This window comes from Mustelus asterias, chromosome 15 (genome assembly GCF_964213995.1).
Source record: "Mustelus asterias chromosome 15, sMusAst1.hap1.1, whole genome shotgun sequence".
Lineage (NCBI taxonomy): Eukaryota > Metazoa > Chordata > Chondrichthyes > Carcharhiniformes > Triakidae > Mustelus > Mustelus asterias.
Window position 1 is genome coordinate 12,006,246 of NC_135815.1, and position 24,741 is coordinate 12,030,986.

A 24,741-nucleotide genomic window follows, 5' to 3' on the forward strand; every position below is an offset into this window, starting at 1 on the left:
GTAAAATACACTGGTTTTTTCAGTGGGGGTTGAGAGAAGAATCTCCCACACTCTGTGCACTGCTGAGTGTCTCAGCGTAAATCGGGGGACAGGGCCTATTCCCACTGGAGAAGCCGGCAGCACAGCGCTGAGTGGGCCACTGCGCATGTGCCGATCTGACAGCGCCGCGATTGGCACATGTGCAGTGGCCCCACACTGCCGGCCTCCCGATCACTGGCCAGCTCGATCGCAGGCCAGCCCCGTGACCCCGCAACATTGGCCCTCTCCAGTGGGCAGTTGGGGGTGTCATTTGTATAGTTACCCAGGGGTTAGAAGTGCTTTTGATCCGTCTGACTTTTCCTGGGTAACTATTCTGCACAGAGAGAGTGGGGACCATCTAAAGTGTCTGGTCTAAATCGGAGTATCCGATGTCACCCAATGCAGGGTCATTATCCATTGGGAGTCTGAAATTCCTGGGCAATTCCCATGCTGCCCTGGCATGAGAATGCCGGGATGGTTCCCACAGCGCATCTCCGGGGTGCGATCCTCCGGAGAATGGAGGCTCTGGGTCATTAACTCTGTTTCTCTCTCCTCAGATGCTGCCAGACCTGCTGAGTATTTCCAGCCGTTTCTGCTTCTATTCTGGATCTAAGGGGCTCCCTAACTGTGACCCTGGCTTAGCAGATGGTCGATTGTAGGAGAGCTGAGACCCAGTGAACAATATTCATGCCTCTGAGTCGAAGTCTGGTGAATTTAAGTCTCATTCCAGAGACGTGACCACAGAGAATGAGGTGGAGGCTCCGGGTGTATGACAGAGGGAGCGCTGCCCTGTTAGAATAGCCATCGTCCAGAAGAGACACTAGTCCAAGACCCTGTGTGCCCTCGCAAGTTCACTATTTTCGAAGGATAGCAAGGGTGTTTTTCTCGGTGTCTTGTCCAATATCTTTCCCTCAGCCAGTGTCACTAAAACAGGTCATTATCACATTGCTGTTTGTGGGGTCTTGCTGTGCGCAAATTGGCTGCCACGTTTCCTACACTACGACAGTGACTGCATCTCAGGTGCACTTAATTGGCTGTAAAGCACATTGAGACATCTCGGGATCTCGAGACATCTGAAAATGTCAATATATCGAAGGAGGAAGGGTCCAATTTGCGGATGACATGAAGATTGGTGGACTTGCTGATAGTGCCAGAGATTGTCAGAGGAGACAACAGAAAACAGATAGGTTGGAGACTTGGGCACAGAAATGGCAGATGGAGTTTAATCCAGACAAATGGGAGGTGATGCATTTTGGAGGATCAAATTTAGGTGTGAATTATACTGTAAATGGCAAAACCCTTAGGAACATTAACATTCAGAGTGATCTGGGCATGAAGGCCCATAGTTCCCTAAAAGCGGCAACACAGGTGGCCAAGATGATTAAGAAGGCATACAGCGTGCTTGCCTTCATCAGCCGGGGCACTGAGTACAAGGGTTGGGAAATCATGTTGCAGCTATATAAAACTTTGGTTCGGCCGCATTAGGCGTATTGCGTGGAGTTCTGGTCACCTCATTGCCAGAAGGATGTGGAAGCTTTGGAGAGAGAGCAAAGAAGGTTCACCAGGATGTTGCCTGGTCTCGAGGGCATTGGCTATGAGGAGCGATAGAATAAACTAGGATTGTTTTCACTGGAAAGACGGAGGCTGAGGGGAGGCCTGATAGAGGTCTACAAAATGATGAGAGGCACAGACAGGGTGGATAGTCAGAGGCCTTTTCCCAGGGTGGAAGTGTCAATTACACGGGGGGCACAGGTTCAAGGTGAGAGGGGGAAAGTTTAAGGGAGATGTGTGGGGGAAGTTTTTCACGCACAGAGAGTGGTGGGTGCTGGAACGCGCTGCCAGAGGAGGTGGTGGAAGCAGGCACATTAACAACATTTATGAGACATTTGGAGGGGTACATGAATAAGGTGGGAATAGAGGGATACGGACCGAGTAAGGGCAGAAGGTTTTTTTTAAAGTTTAGTTTGGGCATCATGATCGGCACGGGCTTGGAGGGCCAAAGAGTCTGTTTCTGTGCTGTACTTCTCTTTGTTGTTTGAGACTGTGAAAGGTGCTATATAAATGCAAGTCTTCCCAATCATGTACCCGATCTTTTAAGAAACTTTGACACTTCCTTAAGTCGCTGATTATTGTAATTTAAGATGTTGTTTGTTTACTTTGGAAGTTAGTTTGGAAGAACCATCTGTTACTCGTTGGTGTCTTTGTGTAGTGGGGAGGAATGTTTCTAGATTCTTGTGGTTGCTGGCCGTTTTATTGCCCTGGACAAAGAGAAAGGCACTTAAAGTAGGGGATGTTTATAAAATCACAAGTATTTCATCAGAGTACCATTTATATACATTTTATATTCTGCTTCTCATCGTTGCTTAAAGTAAAGGGTCAGATTTTATAGTTAGATATCCTTGATTAATCTGTAATGAGGAGAGAATGAATCTATTTTGATTCCTGCTTTGTCCATTGCTCACTCCCTGTCCGAGCTGATCCGGCTCTCGACTCTTTAACTAACCTGATCCTGAAGATGTTGAACAGTTCCTTGGACACTGTTGACAGAGAACAGGCCCCTTCTTTCGTACTAAATATTTAAACTGACAGAGGAAACTGCATAAGCAAATCCAACTGCCACCTGGGAAGCAAACACAAGTTTGGAAATGGCAGCTGTGGGCCTGTTTATTTCTGCCATTTTAAAAAAAGGTAGCACTCACGAACTGGATTGGATAAAACATCATGGTGCAGAAGGTGAATCGCACGGGATCAGAGGTGAGCTGGCAAGGTGGACACAAAACTGGCACGGTCAAAGAAGTAAGGAGTCTAACAACACCAGGTTAAAGTCCAACAGGTTTATTTGGTAGCAAACGCCACTAGCTTTCGGAGCGCTGCTCCTTCGTCAGATGGAGTGGAAATGTGCTCTCAAACAGTGCGCACAGACACAAAATCAAGTTTCAGAATACTGATTAGAATGCGAATCTCTACAGCCAGTCAGGTCTTAAAGGTACAGACAATGTGAGTGGAGGGAGCATTAAGCACAGGTTAAAGAGATGTGTATTGTCTCCAGACAGGACAGCCAGTGAGATTCTGCAAGTCCAGCAGGCAAGTCTCACACTCGGTCAAAGAAGACAGAGGGTAGCAGTGGAAGGGTGCATTTCTGAATGGAGGGCTGTGACAAGTGGCGTTCCTCAGGGATCAGTGCTGGGACCTTTGCTGTTTGTAATATATATCAATGATTTGGAGGAAAATGTAACTGGTTTGATCAGTAAGTTTGCGGACGACACAAAGGTTGGTGGATTTGCGGATAGCAATGAGGACCGTCAGAGGACACAGCAGGATATAGATCAGTTGGAGACTTGGGCAGAGAGATGGCAGATGGAGTTTAATCCAGACAAATGTGAGATAATGCATTTTGGATGGTCTAATACAGATAGGAAATACACAGTAAATGGCAGAACCCTTAAGAGTATTGATAGGCAAAGGGATCTGGGTGTACAGGTACACAGGTCACTGAAAGTGGCAATGCAGATGGAGAAGGTAGTCAAGAAGGCATACGGCATGCTTGCCTTCATCGGCTGGGGCATTGAGTTTAAAAATTGGCAAGTCATGTTGCAGCTTTATAGAACCTTAGTTAGGCCACACTTGGAATATAGTGTTCAATTCTGGTCGCCACACTACCAGAAGGATGTGGAGGCTTTGGAGAGGGCACAGAAAAGATTTACCAGGATGTTGCCTGGTATGGAGGGCATTAGCTGTGAGGAGAGGTTGGAGAAACTTGGTTTGTTCTCACTGGAACGACGGAGGTTGAGGGGCGACCTGATCGAAGTCTACAAGATTATGAGAGGCATGGACAGAATGGATAGTCAGAAGTTTTTTCCCAGGGTGGAAGACTAAATTACTAGGGATCACAGGTTTAAGGTGCAAGGTTTAAAGGAGATGTACGAGGCAGATTTTTTACACAGAGGGTAGTGGGTGCCTGGAACTCGTTGCTGGAGGAAGTAGTGGAAGCGGATACGGTAGTGACTTTTAAGGGGCATCTTGACAAATACATGAATAGGATGGGAATAGAGGGATACGGTCCCCGGAAGGGTAGGGGGTTTCAGTTCAGTCGGGCAGCATGGCCAGTGCAGGCTTGGAGGATCAAAGGGTCTGTTCCTGTGCTGTAATTTTCTTTGTTCTTTGTTATCACATAATCTATCCGGGGAGACAGTAGCTGGTGGCAATGTCACTGGACTAGTAATCAAGAGGCCCAGGCTAATGCCCTGGGGAACATAGAACATAGAACAGTACAGCACAGAACAGGCCCTTCGGCCCACGATGTTGTGCCGAGCTTTATCTGAAACCAAGATCAAGCTATCCCACTCCCTATCATCCTGGTGTGCTCCATGTGCCTATCCAATAACCGCTTAAATGTTCCTAAAGTGTCTGACTCCACTATCACTGCAGGCAGTCCATTCCACACCCCAACCACTCTCTGCGTAAAGGGACATGGGTTCAAATCCCACCAGAACAACTGGTGGAATTTAATTACAATTAATAAACAAAAATCTGGCAGTGAAACTATCATTGATTGTTATAAATTGGTAAAACCCCCATCTGGACCCGATAGGGAAGGAAATCTGACATCCTTACCTGGTATTACCCAGTCTAACCTACATGTGACTCTAGACCCACAGCAATGGGTGGCACAGTGGTTAGCACTGCCGCCTCACGACACCAGGGACCTGGCTTCAATTCCAGTCTCGGGTTGTTGTCTGTGTGGAGTTTGCACTTTCTCCCCATGTCTGCGTGGGTTTCCTCCAGGTGCTCCAGTTTCCTCCCACTGTCCAAAGATGTGCTGGTTAGGTTGATTGGCCATGCTACATTGATCCTAGTGTCAGGGGCATTAGCAGGGTAAATATGTGGGGTTACGGGAATAGGGCCTGGATGGGATTGTGGTTGGTGCCGACTTGATGGGCTGAATGGCCTCCTTCTGTACTGTAGAGATTCTATCATTCAGTGCGGTTGACTCTTTGCTGCCCTCTGAATTGGCCCAGCAAGCCACTCCGTTCAAGGGCTGTAGAGAATGAATGTTGGCCTTGCCAATGGCGCCCACATCCGAGAAAGAATAAAGAAATCCAGCCTGCCCAACATAATTCATTCACGATAGACATTCCCTACTGCAACCACAAGTCAGGAGTGTGTTGGAGTATCTCCACTTGCCTGGATGAGTGTGGTTCCAACAACACTCGAGAAGCTCAGCACCATCGAAGACAAAACAGCTCACCTGATTGGCATCCCATCCACCAACTTCAACATTTACTTCCTCCACCGCCATCGTACAGGGCCAGCTGTTTGCACCATCTATAGCAATTCACCAAGGCTCCTTCAACACTCTACTTCCAAATTCACGAGAGGAACGCCACCACCTGCAAGTTCCCCTCCAAGCCACTCACCATCCTGATTTGGAAATATATCGGCCGTTGTCAGTGAAAGTAAGCGCGCAGATACAGCAGGCAGTAAAGAAAGCAAGTGGTATATTGGCCTTCATAGCAATAGGATAGGGATGTTTTGCTGCAGTTGTATAGCGCATTGGTGAGGCCACACCTGGAGTATTGTGTGCAGTTTTGGTATCCTTATCTGAGGAAGGATGTCCTCACTATAGAGGGAGTACAGCAAAGGTTTACCAGGCTGATTCCTGGGATGGCAGGTCTGTCATATAGGAAGAGACTACGTTGGTTAGGATTATATTCACTGGAGTTTAGAAGAGTGAGGGGGATCTCATAGAATCCTATAAAATTCTAACAGGGCTAAACAGGATAGATTCAGAAAGAATGTACCCAATGGTGGGGGAGTCCAGAACTAGGGGTCATAGTTTGAGGATAAGGGGGTAAACCTTTTAGAACTGAGGTGAGGAGAAATTTCTTCACCCAGAGGGTGGTGAATGTGTGGAATTCACTACCACAGAAAGTAGTTGAGGCCAAAACATTGTCTGATTTCAAGAAGAAATTAGATATAGCTCTTGGGGCTAAAGGGATCAAGGGATATGTGGGGGGGGGGGCGGGGGGAGGGGGGAATCAGGATATTGAATTTGATGATCAGCCATGATAGTAATGAATGGTGGAGCAGGCCCGAAGGGCTGAATGGCCTACTTTTGCTTCTACTTTCTATGTTCTATGTTCCTTCACTATCGCTGTGTCAGAATTCTGGAACTCCACTATGGGTGTACCTACACCTCATGGACTTCAAGAAGGCAGCTCACCACCTCCTTTTCTGAGACAACAGCAATGTTGGTATCCCAAGAAGGAATATATATATTTTTTAAATGTGTGTGACCTCCTGGGAGATAAAAGCTCGACCACTTTGTGGGGGGAACCAGAAACCTTTGGAAGTTCTTCTCTTCCCCCGCCCTCACAAATACTCCCAGACCCCGAGAGATCAGACCCAGGTCATTCCCTCCTGTACTCAGCTTTCAGAGAAACATCTTCACTGGATTGGATTTGCTTGTGGTGCCTCAGATAGCAACTACAAAAAGGCACAGGTCGAGATATTTCATTGAACTCCAATAGTGCGTTAATAGGGCGAAAGGCCAAGGAGCGTGGGTGGTGGAGAGGGGTCAGTCAAGATCTCTGCAGTGGATAGAAGGTTAAGGGAAGTCTCTGGGTGGGAAGTTAAGGAGCAAGCATCTCACGGCATCTCGTGGAACACGGATGTCACTGGCTGGCCAGCATTTGTTGCCCTTGAACTGAAACCATTTCAGAGGGCGTTGAGAGCCAAGCACATTGCTGTGGGACTAACCAGACCGGGTAAGGACGGCAGATTTCCTTCCCTAAAGGACATTAGTGAACCAGATGGATTTTTCCGACAGTGAGCAATGGTTTCATGGTCATCAGTAGATTCTTAATTCCAGATTTTTTTATTGAACTCAAATCTTACCATTTGCCGTGGCGGGATTCGAACCCAGGTCCCCAGAACATTAGCTTAGTTTCTGGATTAATAATCTAGTGGTAATACCACCAGGCCATCGCTGGCGTGTGTTGGTGCTGATGGTGTTTGAGAGGGAGAGCCGAGCCCTAAAAGAACAAGAACAGAGGGAAACAAATCCAGACAGTCCCAATTGAATGTGACTGGTCAGCAATTTGGAAGCGGATGGTGTTTAATTATTTCTACATTGGTGATCAGAATCACATTCTACAGAGTGAAAAGCTTCTTGCATGCGGCAGATGTGGGCCCGTGGTGAGTGACTGAGGAACTATGCAAAATATTCAGCCAAGCAATAAGCAAACTTCAAACATGACCAGAACTCTCTTAAGGCACTTATGTCAATGAGAGAGGTTTTATGTTTGAGATGTTTGCAGCATAAATTTTGTTAGAACACATGCAGCGCTCAAAGACATTATAAGCCTTCAGTAGGGCCATGTCCACTGTGTGTGTCTGTGTATATTTGTGTGTGTATGTATGTCTGTGCGTATGTCTGTGTGTATATATATGTATATGTGTGTGTACACGTGTCTTTCTGTGTTTGCATGTGTGTATATGTGTGTGTACATATGATTGTGTGCATGTTTGTGTTTGTATGTGTATATGTGCATATGTATGCGTGTGTTTAGGTGTATGTTTGTATGTGTATATGTGTGTGCATGTGTGTGAAAGCCTATAAAGAGCAATACGGTATTTAATATATGTGTGAGATCTTCCCTCAAAGAGAAGATAGAAAATTATAACTGTATATTTATTAAATGTGATGTTATTGGTTTGAAGGAAACATAACGACATCAGTTTAAGTTGCATCACAGTTGAATAGCCCATGGCCAATTCTTATAGAGAGGATTTACAGCACAGAACAGGCCAATTGGCTCAACTAGTGTTTGCCAGGATTTGTGCTCCTTGCACCCGCTTCCTCTAACCTTATCCACATCTCCCTTTCCCTCACCATGTTTATCCAGCTTCCCCTTGAATAGATCCGTGCTGTTCACCTCACCTACTGGGGGGAGCGGGTTTCACACTCTCAGCACTCTCCGGATAAAGAGATTTCTCCTGAATTCCCGATTGGATTTATTAATGACTGGTCCCTGGTTCATCTCCTCCACAGGTAGAAACATCTTCTCCTCATCTACCTCATCAAATCCTTTCCTAATTTAGATGGTCTAGGGACACAGGGAATTGGAACAGGAGTAGGCCATTTTCTGATTCCCTGTCTACCCACCAAGGCAGTCTTTCCGGAAACGCCCTCAGCCTTTTTTGACCTTCCCTGGTGGTTATACCTCTCTGGGGTTTCTTTTTGTTAGACCATAAGACATAGGAGCAGAATTAGGCCACTCGGCCCATCGAGTCTGCTCCGCCATTCAATCATCCCCATTCTCCTGCCTTTTCCCCATAACCCCTGATCCCCTTATCAATCAAGAACCTATCTATCTCTGTCTTAAAGACACTCAATGACCTGGTCTCCACAGCCTTCTGCGGCAAAGAGTTCCACAGATTCACCACTCTCTGGCTGAAGAAATTCCTCCTCATCTCTGTTTTAAAGGATTGTCCCTTTAGCCTGAGGTTGTGCCCTCTGGTTCTAGTTTTTCCTACAACTGGAAACATCCTCTCCAGGTCCACTCTATCCAGGCCTCGCAGTATCCTGTAAGTTTCAATAAGATCCCCCCTCATCCTTCTAAACTCCAACGAGTACAGACCCAGAGTCCTCAACCGTTCCCCATCCGACACCTTCTGCAGCTGTCTCTGCATCCTGCTTTATAATATGGATATCAGATCAGCGCACAGTTGCAGTAAGTTATCACGTCACGCTGTTGCTTCACTGTTTCAGAGAGAGCAAACTCACCATGTTGCTACGGGAATCTCTCGGCAACCTGAACTGCCGCACCACCATGATAGCGCACATCTCTGCCTCCTCCAGCCACTACTCCGAAACCCTGTCCACCATCCAGATCGCATCCAGGGTACTCCGGATGAAGAAGAAAAAAACAAAGGTAGGTGAAATATAGAATTTATATGATAAATACACTTACGGCACGGTGGCACAGTGGTTAGCACGACTGCCTCATAGAGCCAGGGACCTGGATTCGATTCCCAGCTTGGGTCACTGTCTGTGTGGAGTCTGCACATTCTCCCCGTGTCTGCGTGGGTTTCCTCTGGGTGCTCCGGTTTCTTCCCACAGTCTGAAAGACGTGCTGTATAGGCGGATTGGCCATGCTAAATTGCCCCTTAGTGTCCCAAGATGTGTTGGTAGGCAGGATAAATATGTGAGGTTACGGGAGTAGGGCCTGGGTAAGATGCTCCGTTGGAGAGTCGGTGTCGACTCGATGGGCTGAATGGCCTCCTTCTGCACTGTTGGGATTCTATGAGAGTTACACATGGATACAAACTTAGGTCACAGTTTGGCATTATGACGATCATTTATTTCTTACATTGGAATGAGTGAATGTAGCGATGACTGAGGTAAAAAAATGTCCTCAATGAGAGTCTGCAAACAAAACTGAAACGTCCTCTTTCGATTGACCCTCTGATGGTCTCAGATTTAACATTCTCATTCTTATGCTCGAATCCCTCCATGGCCGCTTCCCCGCCACCATCAACCATCACCCCCCCCCCCCCCCCACCCCCCCACCCCGCCGCCCCACCCTATCTCTCCAGTCCTACTTGATGGCTGGCGCAGAAACAATGGGCCGAAGGGCTTCTTTTTGTGCTGTAATGCTCTAACCTGCCCAGGCTTCAATATTCCTTCAACCTTGGCTTCCTGAGCATCCCCAATTCAACAATATTTATTTCACAGGATGTGGGCGTCACTGGCTAGGCCGGCGTTTACCACCCATCCCGAATTGCCCTTGAGAAGGTGGCGGTGAGCTGCCTTCTTGAAACCCTGCCGTCCCTGCGGTGTAGGTACATCCACAGAGTTTAATCATTCCACCATTGGCGGGCGTGCCCTCAGCTGTCTGGGCCTGAATTTCTGGAATTCCCACCCTAAACTTCTCCACCTCTTGACTTCTCTTTCCTCTCTAAAAACTAAATGTTGAACTCATGGTAAAACTCCTTCTGGGGCTCAGGGTTAAAATTTTGCCTGATAACACTCTTGTGAAACACATTGTTAAATGTGCTATTTTTATTTTCCCTTATTCTTTCATGCGATGTGGGCATCGCTGGCTGGACCAGCATTTGTTACTCATCCCTAATTGCCCTTGAACTGAGTGGCTTGCTAGGCCATTTCAGAGGGCAGCCACATTGCTGTGGGGCTTTTGGCTAAAATCAAGCATCATGTCAAGAGGGAGTGCAGTTCCTTTTCCTGTCAGCTTGGATCCTGGTCGCCTCTCTTGTGGGGTCCATGAATTGGATTCAGTTCGGATTCGGTTTTTGGAGCAAGCAAGGAGATGTATTTGGGCTTGCCCCGTCCAATCTGAGCATTGGCTTTGTAAGTTTAAAAATGGAGTCACCTGTAGGCCAGACCAGGGTAAATATGGCAGATTTCCTTCCCTTTAAGACTCTGCTGCTGGGAGACGGCCTCCAGGCAGCTACACTGTTCCCCCGTCGATTCCTCCGGGAACCTGGAGGCAGATTGGAATATCCTAAACACGACAACAGACTTCAAAACAGGCCCTTGACAAGGTGAAGTGGTTGCCTGGGCCGGTAGCTCGGTAGTGCCCCCAAGGAAATCAGCATGAGGCTGGGGGAACCAGCACGCTGACCAGGCAACGTGAGTTTACACATTTACATACCCCTTCTCCCCTCCAACCCCCCCCCTCCCCACCCCCTTCGAGGCCTAAAGAAATTCAGTTCATAATGTCGTTCGAATGACCAGCACGGGAATAGTCCGCCCGAGTCCCAAATCCATCAACCTACCTTCCGGGAACCTTGTCTGCTGTTTCCCTCCTAGCCCCAACCCAGGGGAGTTAGGGTAATCGCACCTCAGTTCCAGCTTCTACCGTTTTCACACACCAGGGCATGGCCCGGAACTTTCCGAGGCCGACACAGCTCAGCCCCATTCTCGCCAACTCAGCCTTCAGTCTGGTTTAGGCCCTACTTTCAGTTTGCGAATGGATTCCATCCACGAGGCCTGTGCACAAGGCCGCCTCACTCCACAGCCTTAATTGAGGAATTTCAGGAACGGGAGAGGGCTGGGGGGGGGGGGGGGGGGGGGGGGATGGGGGAGGGGGCAGTTGTTCAACCTCCAGTTAGCTCACAGCTGATCTTTGCCTCAGTGGCGTTGCCCCAGCTTTGCTCTGTGTTCACCACCTCGTCCAACCTCAACCTCAACACTGTCAGACCTGAAATCTCCCAATTATCCCGGGATTTGGAGGAGAAAATTCCAAATATTTACCCTCGGATGCTTCCTGATACTGTTCCTGAATGCCTCCGGAGGTGAATATGGGAATACTCAGGAATAAGACTGAGTGGGATTCATCTTGAAGGGGAATAGCTCAGTGGCAGAGCATTTGACTACAGTTCAAGATGTCCTCAGTTCAAATCCAAGTGCCGCATTCAGTGTTTGATTGACTTTTTAGGGGGCCCAGTGGTTAGCACTGCTGCCTCACAGCGCCAGGGACTCGGGTTCAATCCCGGCCTCGGGTCACTGTCTGTGTGGAGTTTGCACGTTCTCCCCGTGTCTGCGTGGGTTTCCTCCGGGTGCTCTGGTTTCCTCCCACGGTCCAAAGCTGTGTGGGTTAGGTGGATTGGCCTTGCTAAATTGCCCCTTAGTGTCAGGGGGACTAGGTAGGGTAAATGCATGGGGTTACGGGGATAGAGACTGGGTGGGATTGTGGTCTGTGCAGACTCGATGGGCCGAATGGCCTCCTTCTGCACGGTGGGGATTCTATGAGGAATTTCTATCAGGTGACTGAGAGGCCTCAAACCCGGTTACGCACCGGCAGTGATGTCTGAATGTGAGTAATTGATATTTATACACAGTGCTGCCCTGAGCAGATGAGTAATCGTAAGATATACCACTTGCCTCTTTCACCCTATAATTATCAAACAACTAAAGCTCTGCGGAATCCTGCCTGGACGTGTAAAAACCAACCAGTGCGAACGATTTGGAACAGCAAAGGTTTGGGCAGAGGGAGGAAAGGTTATTTAATCAGGGAAGACTTACATTTATATAGCGCCTTTCACAACCATAAAAACTGCATTCATCGTGGACCCAAATGTATGGATTTCATTTTTGATGAGACTTTGTAGAAATGGAATTGTTATTTTTTGCAAAGCGCTTTGCAATGAATAACTTTGTGAAGTTTCGTCACTTGGTCATGTAGGAAGCGCGGCAGCCAGTTTGTACACAGCAAGATCCCACAAACAGCGATACGATGACGAGGGTTTAATCTGTTTATTTTTTTGCAATGTTGATTGTGGGATGAGTATTGGTCAGGAGGTCAGGGTGAACTCCCCTGCCCTTCTTCGAAATGGCGCCGTGGGACCTTTTCTGTCCGCCCGAGAGGCGGTCGGTGAGGCCTCCGTGTGAAATCTCAGCGAGAAAAGGACGGCACCTCCAGCAGTACAGCATTTCCCCAGTCCGGCTCTGGAATGACATCAGAATTCAGCCCTTCAGCCTGTTCTGTCATTCAATCAGACCATGGTTGATCTCTCCGTGATCTCAAATCCACCTCCCCACCTGTTCCCCATATCCCCTTTTTATTAGAAATTAGAAATATCCCTACATTCTATCTCCCTTCTCTCAATGTCAGCCTCTGGTGTTTGTGCTCAGGTCCTGGGGTGAGGCCTGAATGCAGAAATGAGGATGAGAATGCCACCAATTGAGCCACTTCACACATGGGAAGGAGCCTCAACTTAGGCCCCTCTGAAGCACCTCCTTGGCAACCAGTGTTAGGCCAGGACGGAGACAGAGGAAAAGAGAAAAATGTTCTCCAAGGATGAGAGAAAGTTAACAAAACGTCAAAAATTCTACATCTCCCTCTCTTTCTCTTGGATGTCACATTTCCATTCTCTGTGCAACTCGATCTTAAAAAAAATCCCTAAACCCCTTCACGATGTTGAACTTGTCCATCCGGGGGGGATTCGGGGGGAGGGTTGATGGTGTAGTGGTAATGTTGCTAGCCTAGTAACCCCAATCTCAGGCTGATGTTCTTGGGGACACGGGTCCCAATCCCACCACAGCAGCTGTAAAATTCAAATTAATGCCAATTAATTTTGGAATTATGAAGTTAGTCTGAGGAATGGTGACCATGACACTATTGTTGATTGCTGTGGGGGGGATAAAGCATCTGGTTTAGGGAAGGAAATCTGCTGTCCTTACCCGGCCTGGCCGACATGTGACTCCAAATTGGCTCTTAACTGGTCTGAAGGATCATTTGGGATGGGTACATGTTGGCCTTGCCAGGGGCACCCATGTCCCCTGACAGAATATATTTTGAAAAATCCTACTGGGCTGGCGCTGAGGGCTTGGGGGACACTGTGTCTTGTTAAACACTGCCCTCTCGGGTGGCTACAAATCTCGCCCATTCCCAGAGAGCAGAGGAGTTCCTCCTCGCCAACACTGACCCCTCTGCACTGCCTCTCACTGGCAACAGTCTGATGTGGAGATGCCGGCGTTGGACTGGGGTGAACACAGTAAGAGTTTTAACAACACCAGGTTAAAGTCCAACAGGTTTATTTGGTAGCAAATACCAGTCTGATGGTCAGACATTTGCCGTCTAACTGACAACTTGTCTGAGATGAGTGGAGGGGGCCGGGGGGTGGGGGGGGGGGCGGGGGGGAGGGGGAGCAAGGGGGGGGCTGTCACCATGGAAACCCAGGGAAATATTGGGAGGGGTTCGACTTCGACGCAGAACGCAGAAACGAGTTGGTTCCGTGGCCAACAAATCCTGGCGGTGGGGAGACCCTTCCATTGCCTTGTCACCGGACCTTACGGCCCACCGGCAGTTGAACCCGGCAGGATTGAACTCTGACCTGCGTCCGTCACCCATCGACTCCCCGGAGAGCGGGGAATTGTTAATCCATTGATTCCAATGGGGAGCAAGGCCCACTGGTCCACAAAGGCCTCTGACCTCTGACCTCACTCAGTAGCACAGTTACTGTGTTGGCAGCATACAATGAAGTAGGCCTGGAGGAGCATACACCAGGTGGGCTGAATGGCCTGCTCCTGTGCTCTCATTCCGGTGGGATCCTCCACACAGCTGCATGCTCAGCTAAGGACCTGGTAGTTGCTGCCAGTTAGCTTGGGAAAATAAATAACAGGGAATTCCTGCCTTTTGACAACCTTTTAATTGTTCGTAACTTTGTTGTGTAATAAATCAAAGGCTTCTCAGCAGGTTGAAGTTGCAGGCAGTAATCGGAACATGTCTCGATATGTTTAAAGCTATCCTACACTAACCACGATTTATCTTACGCCTATTCCTCAACATGGGCTTGGTAACACGGATAGGCTGCGATTTACAATTCTGACACATGATGGCCCCTTACCCTGGTACCAATACTGACTCCTCGGCACCGTGGACGTGGATTAGACCCCGGCCTGGCTGCCAGACTGACCTGTCACTGACTCTGCCCGCTGGCCTTTGGATGGGTTCCCTTGAAAACAATTTTTCATTTGCGCCTTGCGTGCTCCCCGGGCTTCCCAGAATGCCTGACAACCAATGAGGTACTTCTGAAGAGTAGTTGCTGGCGGAATGCAGGCAACACTGCGCACAGCAAGATCCCGCAAAAATAAAAGCAGTATGACAAACTGCCAAATAGGGCAGCACAGTGATTAGCACTGCTCCCTCACAGTGCCAGGGACCTGGGTTCGATTCTGGCTTCAGATCGCTGTCTGTGTGGAGTTTGCACATTTTCCCCGTGTCTGCGTGGGTTTCCTCCGGGTGCTCCGGTTTCCTCCCACAGTCCAAAGATGTGCGGGTTAGGTGGATTGGCCATGCTAAATTGCCCCTTAGCGCTAGGGGGATTAGCTAGGGTAAATGCATGGGATTATGGGGATAGGGCCTGGATTGTGGTAGGTGCAGACTCAATGGGCTGAATGGCCTCCTTCTGCACTGTAGGGATTCTATGAAGTAATTTGGTTGGGATTTTCCGGCCGCACCTGCCCCAAAACCGGAAAATCCCGCCCAAGGTCATCAGCTAACTGGCATGGTCTGCCCCCCCCCCTGCCCCCAATCGGTACGAATCCCGTGGCAGACGGGACAGAAAAATCCCCCCCTTTGTCTTTGGGTGATGTGGGTTGCTGGGGGAGAGGGGGCATCTCCCAGGTTGTTCTTTCAATGGTGCCTTGGTATTCTTTTTATTTAACCTTGACAGAGGAGAGGGCAGACAGGGACCCCAGTGTAACGTCTCACTCTAAACCCTGCCAGTGCAGCACCCCCTCAGCGCACACCCCTCGAGAGACAGCTTGAATTTGGTGTTCACGCCTGCGGGGTGAACCCTCAACTGTGCCACTTAGACACGGGATTGCGACCTGGTCAGCCAAGGCGGGCATCCAGTGTGAGCAGTTCCAATTCCAGAGTTAGGTACTTTCAGCTGAAGACGTTTGCTCTCGCGAGGAGCTGTTTTCTCTCTCATTACCGGGGGGGTTGGTATTTACCAGTGTATTTCATGTTAAATGTGAGTTTTGCCGAGTTGACCGCCCCCTTTCTTTGCTCTCTCCGATTGCAGTATACCTCCAGTTCATCCGGGGGCGAGAGTTCCTGTGAAGAAGGAAGAATGCGGCGGCCCACCCAGCTCCGACCGTTCCACCCGCGGGGAGCAGCGGACCCCGAGCTCCCCCTCTTGAACCTGTCGAGCGACCCGGACTACTCGTCCAGCAGTGAGCAGTCCTGTGACACGGTGATCTACGTGGGCCCAAACGGCACCGCGCTCTCGGACAAGGAGCTGACCGACAATGAGGGGCCGCCCGACTTTGTGCCCATCATCCCCTCGCTGCAGAAGAACAAGAACGAGGCGAGGCCCGAGGGCGTTCCCGAGCCGGCGGCCGTGCTCCCGGAGAAGGACTGCCTGAAGTGTAACACCTTTGCCGAGCTGCAGGAGAGGCTGGAGTGCATCGACGGCAGTGAGGAGCCCAGCAAGTTTCCCTTCGAAGAGGTTCCGGCGGCGCCTTGCGGCGACCAGCCCGTGAAAGGTGAGGAGGCCCAAGCGCCCAGGGGAGGAGATGCCCACCAACCCGGCGGCCCGGCCTCCACGCAATGGGCTGCCGAGGAGGGCACGGAGGAAGCGACTCCTGCCCTCAGCAGGGCCCAGGTTGCCCCGTCCCCCGTGCCACTGGGCAACCACAGCAGTGGTTCTGCGCCATCTTCCCCCAGGAGTGTCATGGGGAGCAGCACGACCCAACTAAACTCTTCAAGGGCACAGGGTGCGAAAGAGGCCCCACACAACGGCAGCAGCGCCGAGGGCAAGCCGAGGCCCATGGGCTCGCCCAGGCTCGGGATTGCGAGCCTTTCGAAGACGTCAGACTACAAGCCGCAACATTCCCCCTCGCAGCGCTGCAAGGTGTACACCCAGAAGGGCTCCTTGCCCAGCCCGGCTCCTCCCCCACCGCAGACCTTAACCAAAGACAGCGAGAAAACCAGCCACGAGCTCTTGGAACAGCCCGAAATCAGGACGGCGCCAGTGGGAATGAGCCCTCAGGTCATGAAGCGGTCGGTATCTTCCGGCACTGAGTACTCACAGGACTCCATCTTCTCCGACCAAGAGCAGGAGCTGGAGGACGACTCCAAGAAGGAGATGATGGCCAAGACCACGGTGACCCTACAGCAGCCATTGGAGCTGAACGGAGAAGACGAGCTGGTTTTCACCCTGGTGGAGGAGTTGACCATCAGCGGAATCCTGGAGAATGGGCGACCCACCAGCATCATCAGCTTCAACAGCGACTGCTCGGTCCAGGCGCTGGCCTCAGGCTCCAGGCCTGTCAGCATCATCAGCAGCATCAACGAGGACTTGGACTGCTACTCCAACGCTGCCCCCTTCTCTGAAGTCAGCATCGCCAAGTTCCTGCCCTTTCCCAAGCCGGGCCTCGATGAGAAGGTGCTGGTCTCCAGCACCAAGCGCTCCTCCATCAGTTCCTGGCTGAGTGAGATGAGCGACGGAGAGCAAACGTGCCACAGCTTTGTCACTCAGACCTGCAGTGGCAACGGTGAAGCGTTGGCGGACCCGTCGGTGCTGGACGTGGCGAGCGGCCTTCCCGAGGAGTGCATGGCCTACGCGCGGAGCGGCAAGTACTCCGTGATGGACAAGTTCTTTGCCGTGCCGGAAAAAGCTGATGACACCAAGGACGTGTACCAAACGGCAGCCACCAAGAACTGCAAAATCGCCGCCCTGGGCAAGGCCACAGTCAGAATATCGAACGCGTCGAGTCTGACTGGGGGCGAAGGCTGTTTCCCTATCAAGACAAACATTTCAGTGCACCCCTGTATCAGGCTAAAGCCCATTCATTTATCCGATCAGGTGGATGTGCTGTCATCTGTCCGGTATTCTCCAGCGCACTGCAATGCCAGGCCAGCGGGCAACTACTGTCCGAAAGAAGTGAAGTTTGACGACCCGTGGTTGAAGCGTGAGGAGGGTGAGGAGGAGGGGGAGGAAGAGGGGGAGGAAGAGGCCAGCTTAGACGGGAGCGACAGGGCCGAACGAGGTGACCAGCCCGCCCTGGGGCGGTATCAGAAGCAAAGTTCGGCCGACAGCCTCAGCAGCTGCGAGACCACCGGCTCGCCCATCCAGGCCGACCATGTCAAGCGGGTGGTTGACGGCTGTGAGATGGCGCTGACTGCCTCCACCAGCCAGAGCTCCATTGTCTCCTCGGACAGCGCCAGGGCGGGCAGCCTGTCCAAAACGCTGCAGCACGCCCTGCTCGGCAAGCACGATGACCCCGACGGCACCTCGCTGAGGTCCCTCAGCCTGGCCACAGACAGTGCCAACGTCTCTGCTGCCACGTCGCAGGCCTCCACGCCTTGTAGCCCCAAAGCCACCCTGGAGAGGAGGCTGGGCTCGCCGAAACACGCCATGCTCCCCAGGCCTAAAGGAATGCCTCCCTTGCCCCCGGTTAGGAAGTCAAGCCTCGATCAGAGGAACAGGGCAAGCCCCCAGCACGTATCCTGTAGCAGTGCCATGTCATCGCTGGCAAATACCCCAGAAGAAGGCATCCCTCACGGCAAGGCAAAGACCCCAAACATGGACAGCAGCAGCAAAGCGTTTAGTGGGAAGAATGAGCAGTTCTCCAGTCAGTCTAACTCCCTGAACAGGAGGTACGCAGGACAGTACGAGTGTTTATCCTTAGAACGGGCAGGGAGTTTGACATCTGTAGGGTCAAAGGTCAATGCATCCCGCGATAGCACAATGCCCAGAGCGGGCAGGAGCCTGAATCGAGCCACCATATCGTCACCCACACACCCTGGCTTTCCGCCGCCGTCACTGGGCACCTCCCCAAAGTCCAGCTCGTCCAAGATGTCTGCCGTCAGCAAGCTGCTGCTGGCCAGCCCCAAGTCCCGGAGCCTCTCAGCGTCCAGCACAAAGACACTCAGCTTCTCCACCAAGTCGCTGCCTCAGTCCGTGGGCCGCAGCTCGAGCATGCCGTCCAACTCAAAGAACATGTCCTGGTCCACGCAGTCTCTCAGCAGCAAGCAGAGCCGAGGCTCCAGCCTGGTGGCCAAGCTGCCCCTACGAGCGGTCAACGGCCGGATCTCTGAGCTGCTCCAAGGGAGCGCGGGCGGCAGGGCCGGTCAGCTGCGGGGGAGCGCCGAGTCGGACGAGTGGGACGCCCACGCTGGCGAGAGGTCCCCCCCCCAGGCCCTCCCTTCGCCCTACAGCAAGGTCACGCCACCCCGCAAGCCGCACAGGTGCAGTAGCGGCCACGGGAGTGACAATAGCAGCGTGCTGAGTGGTGAGCTCCCCCCTGCCATGGGGAAAACCGCCCTGTTTTACCACAGCGGGGGCAGCAGCGGCTACGAGAGTATGATAAGGGACAGCGAAGCGACCGGAAGCGGATCCTCGGCACAGGACTCCATGAGCGAAAATGGGAATTCAGAGGCGGGCAGGTCCAGGAGTCTGAAATCTCCAAAGAGGAGGATGAACACAGGTAAGAAAACAATGCAGCCTCCCTGGTTGCCACCAGGAACTAATGTTAGTTGTTAAGATAAACACACCGATCCATCAAAAGAATAAGTACCTGAGGGATAAAGGAACAGATGAATCTTGCTGAAAAGTAAGACATGTTGCTGAAACTTTTCAACTTGGACTCATCAGGACAAATGCAAGAATACCAAATTTCAAACCATCACAATGGGGAAAAAAGTCTTGGCCAATCAGGATCAACTTACCAACCAATCAGCACTTTTTTTCCTGTAGTATAAATAGTTGTGATTATTTGAAATTTGGAATTCTCGCATTTTCCTGATGAGTGCACAGTGAAAAACTTCGACAACATGTCTCTCTTTTCTGCAAGATTCAAGTTCTTTACGATCGCAAGACTGTTTGAATAGGAGGTTTGCTTTGGGGATGCGATGAGGTAGAGTGTGCAGGGGCTCATGTAGACCATATACACTAGCATAGACTGGATGGGCTGAATGGCCTGTTTCTCGGCTGTAAATACTCTGTACTGATATGATCCTCTACTCAAATGACAGGAAGGGAGGATAAGATGCGGGTTGTATGGGTGGGGGTCTGTTGCTACAACGTGCAAACATACAAACTAGGAGCAGGAGTAGGCCATTCAGCCCCTCGAGCCTGTTCTGCCATTCAATAGGATCATGGCTGATCTGATTGTGGCCTTAACTCCACCTTCCTGCCCATCCCCAATGACCTTTAACTCCCTTGTTAGCCAAGAATCTATTTACGTTGGCCTTAAAACTATTCAATGACCCTGCCTCCACCTGGGGAAGATTCCCAGAGATTCCCAGAAGATTCTCAGAGATTCACGACCCTCTGAGAGAAGAAAGTTCTCCTCATCTCTGTTTTAAACAGGAGACCCCTTCATCTTAACCTGTGTCACCTAGTTCCTAGTATCCAATGGGGAAGAAAGTAGTAATCACCAACCGACCAGTTTGCAAACTGATTCCGAAGTCAGTCAGCGTCAATCCACAAACTGCAATCCAGGTAAGTAAAGAGGGTTTCCATGGCGATATGAATAAAAAATAAAGCGTAGTGTTTGTGCGTGTGTGGGGCTCAGTCACCTACATGAAATATGGCGCTGGTTCCTCTCACGTGAGAACTTGCAGGAGCGGCTGGGTCTCGGTGAGCGTCATCACTGGCAGAATGCTTGGCGGTTAACTGATCAAATTAATCCCCTTGTGCTTGTCAAAATAGGGCTGAGGATCCTGACTTGCTGCCTATTAAGTGGAAGATCTTTTTCATGATATCGCCTCGTACGTCAGCGACCTTTGAAACCTTAGTTAAGGCATGCAGATTTATGAGGTGTTCTGTCTTTACAAGAATTGTGGGCGGCACAAAATTTAAAGTTCAATTTAAAAATTACATCTTGTAAAATTACACTTGGCACATCAAATGTACAAGTTTCAAGTATCATTTCAAACATTATACAAGTTCAAAGGTATCCCAATGCAGTCTACTTTTTTATACAGTGTATTTACAAGCACTCATCACAGTGGATGATTTACTCCACTGTTTCCATTTATTTGACACAAATGTCCATCAAATACTTATTTTCAGGGGGCAAGTGGTTAGCATTGCTGCCTCACAGCGCCAGGGACCCGGGTTCAAATCCGGCCTTGGGTGACTGTCTTTGCGGAGTCCGCACATTCTCCCTGTGACTGCGCGGGTTTTCTCCGGGTGCTCCGGTTTCTTCCCACAGTCCAAAGATGTGTGCAGGTTAGTTTGATTGGCCATGCTAAATTTCCCCTTAGTGTCGGGGGATTAGCAGGGTAAATACATGGGGTGACAGGGCTAGGGCCTGGGTGGCATTGCTGTCAGTGCAGGCTCGATGGGCCAAATGGCCTCTTTCAGCACTGTAAGCTTTCTATAAATCTAAGAAAGGCAGAAATTAGAAATGCCTCCAAATATCTCAACAGCGCTTGTTCTCCACTGGAAGCCATCATTATTTGAGGTATGCAATGTTCAAATAACTTTCAGAAGATCAGGAGGAATAGGGACAAGAATAGGCCTTTCGGCCCCCGAGCCAGTCTCGCCATTCAATGATGTCATGGCTGATCTGATTATGCTCTTAACTCCACTCTCCTGCAACGCCCCCCCCCCACCGCCCCCACTGCCTCTCCGTCCCCCAAACCCTCGACTCCCTGTCAATCAAGAATCTGTTTTAAAACTGTGACTGATAGCGAGTTGTTAAATTGGAAGGCTGGAGGCTGGGCCCCAGCCAGTTGAGGAAATGTATTAGAATCCCAAAAAGTGTCGTAAAAGCAAGAAACGTCGAAGAAGCTGTCCGCTTGTGAAAGAGAAGGAAAAGAAATGAGGGCGGTTAATACTTCGCGTGTAGGCCTCAACAACCCCAGTTGCAATTCCCCAGGATTGCCCCGATGTCTCCAGGAATTAAAGATTAATCTCCAGGAAACTTCAGAGAGTTTGAAGTTTGCAAGTTTATTTATTATTGTCACAAGCAGACTTATATTGACACTGCAGTGTGAAAATCCCCCAGGCGCCACACTCCGACGCCTGTTCGGGTTACACTGAGGGAGCATTTATCATGGCCAACGCACCCTAACCAGCACCTCTTTCGGGCAGTCGGAGGAAACTCACGCAGACACGGGGGAGAACGTGCAGACTCCACACAGTGGCCCAAGCCGGGAATTGAACCCGGGTCCCTGGCGCTGTGAGGCAGCAGTGCTGACCACTGTGCCAGGAGGTATTAAAAGGTTGTGTTCCTCATTTATGTTTTTCTTGCGAGGGATGTGGGCCTCACTGGCAAGACCAGCACTTATTTCCTATCCTTTGCTGTGGGTCTGGAGTCACGTGTAGGCCAGACCGGGTAAGGACGGCAGATTTCCTTCCCTAAAGGACATTAGTGAACCAGATGGGTTTTTTTAAACAATAATTGATAATGGTTGTTTCTTTTCCCCTTTATACCCTTTTAAGTGTAACAAAATGGGCTCAAATGAGAGAGGATGGGGCGGGGTGGTGGTGGACTAGGAGCCAGTGCAGGCCAGCGAGCACAGAGTTAGTGGATGAATGGGACTTGGTTTGACATAGGACAAGAGCTTCAGATGATCCCAAGTTTATGGAGGGCAGGATACAGAGGGTAGGATGTGGGAGGCCAGTCAGGAGTGTGTTGCAATGGTTTGTTCTGGATGTTGTAAAGGCAAGGATGAGCAATCCAGCCACAGTTGAGGAGTCAGTCAGGGGGAAAAATTAATGCCCTTAATGGTCATGCAAATATGTGATCAGGAGTTCATCCGAAGGTCAAACATGATACAAAGGTTGCGAATGTCTGGTTTGGTCGCTGGGAATGGAATTCGCGATGGGGAATAAAGACATTGGGTTTGACCTTCCCAGTGTTTCATTGGAGGAAATTTCTGCTCATCCTTTTGGACTGATAGAATCCTCGGAGTGATGGGAATCAGACTGGTTATCAGACTGGTAAACCTTCTCTGCGCTCCTCTCTATTGCAAAAACATTCTTCCTCAGATAAGCAGACCCTGTATAATTGCATTAATGATGTGGAGATGCTGGCGTTGGACTGGGGCAAGCGCAGTAAGAAGTCTCACAACACCAGGTTAAAGTCCAACAGGTTTATTTGGCAGCACAAGCTTTCAGAGTCTCGGGCTTATTGGCCTGTTCCTGTGAATACAAACTCCCAGTAGCATTCTAGACAAAGGAATAATGCACTATTTCTGTTTTTGAATTTGTGCCAAACATTGAAACATTAGCCCTCATTTCCACACAGAATGTTGAAAGTTGTTTGAAGCTTCTCCAGTTAAGCGCAGTGATTAATGAGGCAGGATTCAGACACAGTTCTGGAGCACGGCTGATTTCACCGCTGGAAAACTCCCGACAGCCTGTAAAAGTTAATTACTGGTTTAATGGCAGTATTGTTAAAATCCAGGATCCCAAACTCCAGGACTCCCTTCACGTTGCCAAGGCCGAGAATTGCAACATCTTGTACTTTTTAATATTCTTTCATGGGGCGTGGGCGTCGCTCGCTGGGCCAGCATTTATTGCCCATCCCTAATTGCCCTTGAGAAGGTGGTGGTGAGCCGCCACCTTGAATCGCCGCAGTCCATGTGGTGTAGGTACACCCACAGTGCTGTTAGGGAGGGAGTGCCAGGATTTTGACCCAGCGACAGTGGAGGAATGGTCAGCACGGTGGTTAGCACTGCTGCTTCACCGCGCCAGGGACTTGGGTTCAATTCCCGGCTTGGGTCAGTATCTGTGCGGAGTCTGCGCGTTCTCCCCGTGTCTGCGTGGGTTTCCTCCGGGTGCTCCGGTTTCCTCCCACAGTCTGAAAGACGTGCTGGTGAGGCACATCGGCCATGCTAAGTTCTCCCTCAGTGCACCGAATAGGCACCGGAGTGTGGCGACTAGGGGAATTTTGCAGTGACTTCTTTGCAGAGTTAATGTAAGCCTTACTTGTGACACTAATAAATTAAATAAAAACAAATGAATATATTTTCAAGTCAGGATGGTGTGTGGCTTGCAGGGGGACTTGCTGGTGGTGATGTTCCCATGTATCTGCTGCCCTTGTCCTTCTAGGTAGTAGAGGTCGTGGGTTTGGAAGGTGCTGTGGAAGGAGCCTTGGTGAGTTGCAGTGAACGGAGAGAAAACTGAGATTTCTTGGGGAGTTCTCTGACACAGTTTAATTATCATGATGTGGAGATGCCGGCGTTGGACCTTTGCGACCAAATAAACCTGTTGGACTTTAACCTGGTGCTGTGAGACTTCTTGCCCAGTTTAATTATATCAGCTCTTTGGAAACCATGTCAGAGGAAGGGTATTGTGACATCTCTGTGATAATATTCACAAATGTTTCTTCACTGTAACCTCCAGCCCTGCAACCCCCATACTCTCCAACCACCCCCCATCCCCCAACCCAACTCACCGCCAACTCTTTACTCAGTCACGTCCATGAATGCTGAAAGGCATGGTGGGCTGGCTGGGGTCATTTAGCCCTTTGCCTCTCCATCATTAAGACTGTTCTCCATATCCTGCTCTTTCTTCCTAATCTCCCTCCTAGCTTGTAAAACAAATACTTTGTCACCATTTTAAAGTCCTCAAAACATATTCATTCTAAATCTGCCATTCCAACTGAAACAACTCCCAACCCATGGGGCCTTCCTAAGACTGGGTATTTTGGTTACCTTTCTCTGTACCGTCTCCAGGCCCTCAACACTCCCCGTGTTTGGGAAATGACATCTGACCCAATTTGTCCCAGTATTCCCAGTTTCAGCAGGACTGAAGCAGAACGCCAGTGTTCCTTGTGTTATATCGTCCTGTCCTAGCGATACAACCATAATCATCTGTTTAACTTCCAAATGGTCTTGTTTACCCGAAATATCGCGACTCCCTGGGGGTCCTTGACCTTTATCAGTTGGGTCGCCGCTGCTTTACAGTGCGTGTGGGAAGACACAGTGAGGATTGACATCCCGGGTAACCAATCACAGCGGTGCATGGGCAGGGTGGTTGGGGCGGGGGGGGGAGGGAAGGTCATGTGATGAAACCTCCGGGGCACCAACCAACTAGAGCTGACAACCTTACTCAGTGGGGGAGCAAATCTGTGGCATTTTCCGAAGGTGGCGACACAGTGGCACAGTGGTTAGCACTGCTGCCTTACAGCGCCAGGGATCCGGGTTCGATTCCAGCCTCGGGTCACTGTCTGTGCGGAGTCTGCACATTCTCCCCGTGTCTGCGTGAGTTTCCTCCGGTTTCCTCCCA

The 24,741-nt window shown here is 50.2% G+C and overlaps 1 protein-coding gene across 1 annotated transcript in view; it reads left to right on the forward strand.

Annotated features, from left to right (window-relative positions):
- Positions 1-24,741, forward strand: part of kif26ba (kinesin family member 26Ba) — a 285,786-nt gene that overhangs the window by 241,028 nt on the left and 20,017 nt on the right. Inside the window, exons 16-17 of the mRNA XM_078230644.1 lie at positions 8,792-8,954; positions 15,574-18,982. Coding sequence (XP_078086770.1) covers positions 8,792-8,954; positions 15,574-18,982 — 3,572 coding nt within the window. The remainder of the gene's footprint in view (positions 1-8,791; positions 8,955-15,573; positions 18,983-24,741) is intronic.